Source organism: Lineus longissimus, chromosome 6, assembly GCF_910592395.1.
Source record: "Lineus longissimus chromosome 6, tnLinLong1.2, whole genome shotgun sequence".
Classification (NCBI taxonomy): Eukaryota; Metazoa; Nemertea; class Pilidiophora; order Heteronemertea; family Lineidae; genus Lineus; species Lineus longissimus.
Window position 1 is genome coordinate 11857807 of NC_088313.1, and position 4405 is coordinate 11862211.

Below are 4405 nucleotides of genomic sequence, written 5' to 3' on the forward strand. Positions count from 1 at the left end.
ACATCGCCTCCAGTGTACATTACTGATCTCCCAAATATGGGCATGCACGTCACGCCACGCCCACCACACACCCATAATATGCACCAATCAGCGCTCCGCTTACTACGCCACCCTACGGGGCCTAATTGAACTACGGAGCGGTGTGATCATACAGGGTGATACAGAGAAGATTGACTACATCATGCAGTACCGGCTGGCACTTATCCGTACATAATCTGAAGCATGACAAGAAACGTATAAGAAGATTTATTACCGAAGGTTTTAGCTGGGTTTGGAGATGAAAAATGAGAACGAATTCCTTCACGGTGAGTGATTTCGTACATTTTCATGTACACATCGGGATGTAGAGATATTTTCGTGATGTCACCAGTTCTAAGCGGACACATTTTTTTAGTGATTCCCGTGTACATGTTTGTCCTATCTACCAAGCTTAATCAGAGCATCATAGATACAAAATGATTCTTAGGAATTAGTCGCAGATCCGTTTTAATATTCCATATTTTGGAAAAACCCAAACGTCCTCCGGGTGACCGGCTAGTGACCTAGGCTTGGTAAGGTCCGTATAGGCCTACCCCTGATGTCACTAGCCGGTCACTAGGCCTACCCGGAGGACTGTTTCACCATTATTTCAAAGAGCCTGCCAATAAATAAAGATACAAGAATTCCCATTTCTTTTACAAGGGAAGCCTTTATTTTAACAATGTAGACATCTTCAGCATACGTCCTGGAACCCTAGTTACATTGATTATTGAAATCAGCTCAACCCAGATATTCGATGACGTCATCCTCCACAAAAAGGTGGTTACTGGCACTACTGGCAAATTGCTATCAATTAAGTCAGCTGGGACGAGATTGGCAGTTGGAAGGGTATAAATTGTGGAAGGAACGCACCCGATTTCACGCGGTACTTGCACAGTGATTCCACGGTTTAGTACTGACTATTCCATGGTTTAGCACAGGTTACATGGTTTGACTGACTCCAAGTTTTATCAACTACCGTTGTCAAAGCAATAATGTCATTTATTGCATCCAATGTAACAAATGCAACATGCAGTATGTGGGCGAAACGAAACAGACCATGATATGTCGTTTCCAGAAATACTTCTACAATATAACCAAGCGCAATCACGCATTACCAGCCATTATAATCAGTCTAAAATATACTTGACAGGAGGCGTAAATGTCTCCATTTTAAGTTACAATTTCCACAAAGTGGGTGTTAGTGAGTTAGGTGATCGAAACACTAGGCAAATGATACTACAGTTATACTGGATAGGAATAATCAGGATTAAATGAATTGTCAAATTCGGTTACGTCTTTGCCCCGGAATAGAATTCTTTTAATCACAGATTTTTGAAGCCAGTTCAGTCTACTTTGCGTAAACTTATGATCGAGCTTAAAATACTTCTTAATGAACGCGTAGTCCACGGTGTAGGTTTTATTTTTCTTCAGATTGGGCTTTCCATGAATCCTCCATTGCAAATTTGGCGAGGTACTGTTCAACAACGGATTCGGCTTTCCATCGACTATTAGCAGAAGGGCCGATAGCAGAAATTGTAATTGAGTGGATCGGTTGTTATCCACCTTGTATTTAGTATTGCCCTTATGACCTGGTCTCGAATTGGCACTATGAAGAACATTGTACTGATACCTGCTTGAGCTATACAACATGTTGGCCAGACCATTATTGATAACACTCGATGCCCACCAGGATTGAGCTTCAAACTCAGTACTGTAGGGCAGTAGGAAAGATAATGTATCACGGTGATATGCTACCATCATTGCATCAAAATGGTAGTTTGTATTAACGAGTGACGTCTTGTTATAGAAATGATGTCCTTGCAGTGTGTAATATGGATAGCTGATTGCCGGCTCGTGAGCGCCCAAGAACTGTTCAAAGCACGTCCACACAACGTCGCTATTGCAACCGCGTTCACTTTTCCACCTACGACCATCATTACTGAACGACAATGTAGTGTCGTCGTCGAGAAAGATGAAATAGTTATAGCCCTTCTTCGACATTCGACTCCCACGTTCAACGGCGTGTTCCAGCAGAAGATTCCTCCCAGTGGTCCACGTGCTATTAGGCCAGTATAAATCGCCAGACTCCGACGAGTATGTCAGCCATAGAACATCCCGATTTGAGTTTGACACAAGTTGATCGAGCATCGTGACGCTTGCGCCTTGTATTAAATACACGTAGTCTTTCGCAACTTTCACTGGCGGAAAGGTATAGCCGACACATTCCAAATCACGTATCCAGGCAATGGCTAAATCGATATCTGTCCGCCCGACAATATCGATTTGGTAGAGCTCTGTGTAAAGATCGATCATGTTCTGCGCCAACGAAACGGTTTTCGGGATCCAGTTCACCAGGAAGTTGATCAGTCGGCTGGTTTTATAGTAGACATCAATTTCATTGTGAAAATCAACCATATACGAATGCGCGTTACGGATTTGATTGACGTATGGCGGACCGAAAGCGATGTGACCGTCGGTGTCCCAGACTAACCGTTGCGTAAAATATGACCGCCAAATATCCGACACGCGCCCGTCTACACTTGCCGGCAGGAGCAGACCCCAGAAGGCGAACTGTGCATGCATCGTTGCCTGGGCGTTATAGGGCGACATGATGAAATGCGGTAGGGCGTGATACTTCTCCACCATCTCGAACTGAAAAGGAATTTTCTGCGTCAGTCTATAGATGGCGTCCACGTCGGGGTAGGTTTGGGCTAAATAGTTGATCACCGCGATCTTTTCCGGCTTGACGGTACCAATCACTTTCATGTTTTTCGTGTTTGAATCCTTGATTTTATCCAGTGGCAACCCCCTCGGCCAAAAGGTTGTGTTGGGTTTGATATAAGGAATGTAGGGATTGTACACGTGCCCGGCGACCTGTATCAAATCAAATTCAATCGAAGAATCCAGAAGCGGCTCTGACTCCGGAAACTTCGGGAAGATGTCATTGTCGGTGTCGTAGATCCACTTGGCCCCGTTAGCCACGGCGTACATGAAGCCAATGTTTTTGCGACTGAAATGATTCCATGGAATATGCTGGCAGATATGGTACGGACAGCGCTCTTGCCAGGCAACGTCTAGAAAGATCAGATTGGGAAATGACGGAACTACTGTGATGGGGCCCTTATTGTCACTGACCAGTACCAGACACCACTTTGGCATCTTCAGTAGGTCTTTCACGGCGTCGGTCAAATTGAAGGTCGTCGTGACCACCACCCATTTGTCGCAGGTCATTTGAGCCCGATGCGGAGTTACCTTGAAAGAATAAATCAATGATAAGTTAATCAAACTGGTTCGTATTTACAGTAAAAAATGGTGAGTACAAAATATGAAAATATCTTTAAGAACAGCACAAATAAAAAATAACATACTTCAAGTATCAAGCGTACCTTATCATATGATTTCGTCTTTCCAGTATGCCTGTCTGAAACAGGTTCGAAGCGCTGGTGTACTTTGCCATTGCCGAATTTCAGGATCCAGTGGTTGAACACGAAAAAGATCAAAGTGACGTAAACCAAAATTCGAAGGACAGTTTTGAAAGACATCAGGGAGTCACTACAAAATACAAATAAAGCATATTGATATAACCTGTCCGCAAGCACATGCATCTTAGAACGATAAAACGTGTGGGGATTCGGACAGTGTCATGAAGGCACTGTCCACTATCATGACTATGGTTACCAAAGCGCTAGTGAACGTCGGCAGTCAAATTGAAAGCGCAGGCACTCACAAGTATCCAGAAACGAATATTTCCTGTTCTATGGCACTCGACGTGGATTCGCTGGTTGGTATAGATAATAATTTGAACACATATGTTTAGTTTTATATTGATGTAGCTGTTCTGAATAAATAGAGAAATAAGCGTTTTTGAAGCCATACGCATAATTTAGGTACAAACTACGCTTATTTTAACATAATTATCTACGTGCTGCGTTGTGTAGCATGTACACACGAATATGCATACTCTTTTGTATGCGTTAATCGGTTGGCCCGCGAAACGGGTATTAATAAACAGAGAAACAGAGAAACGAAGAAATCGAGAACTTCCCCCATCGACTAGTTATAGGCCTCGTCTCCCAATGCATTGCTACACAAAATCAGTACTTGTGTGCCAACAGCCATTTTGTTTTGTTCAAAATGAAGTAGCATCAATTCAAAACAATTAAGGGGCGTATAGCCATGTAGCAAATCCTTACCCAGCTTGGACAGTTTTGACTGTGTATTAGGTTATTAAAACCAAGAAAACAACCACTAAAAACCAATCAACCAAGACTTTAGTTGGGCAATTTTAGACCTGGTAACCTCGTCCCTCCTGCTTGTTTGGTCCTGGGGACGAGGCTTGTTTCGTAAGGCGGGTAGCGTCTGGCAGGGCAACAGAGTCGAGAAT

At 43.4% G+C, this 4405-nt stretch overlaps 1 protein-coding gene across 1 annotated transcript; it reads right to left on the bottom strand.

Moving 5' to 3' along the window:
- Positions 1 to 1263: 1263 nt before the first annotated feature.
- On the bottom strand, positions 1264 to 3784 carry LOC135489968 (uncharacterized). The gene is made up of 3 exons (XM_064775607.1): positions 3749 to 3784; positions 3408 to 3573; positions 1264 to 3273 (listed from the first exon to the last, which is right to left on the bottom strand). Exons 2-3 carry the CDS (start codon positions 3561 to 3563, stop codon positions 1264 to 1266), a joined length of 2166 nt encoding a protein of 721 aa, XP_064631677.1. The 5' UTR covers positions 3564 to 3573; positions 3749 to 3784.
- Positions 3785 to 4405: the final 621 nt, after the last annotated feature.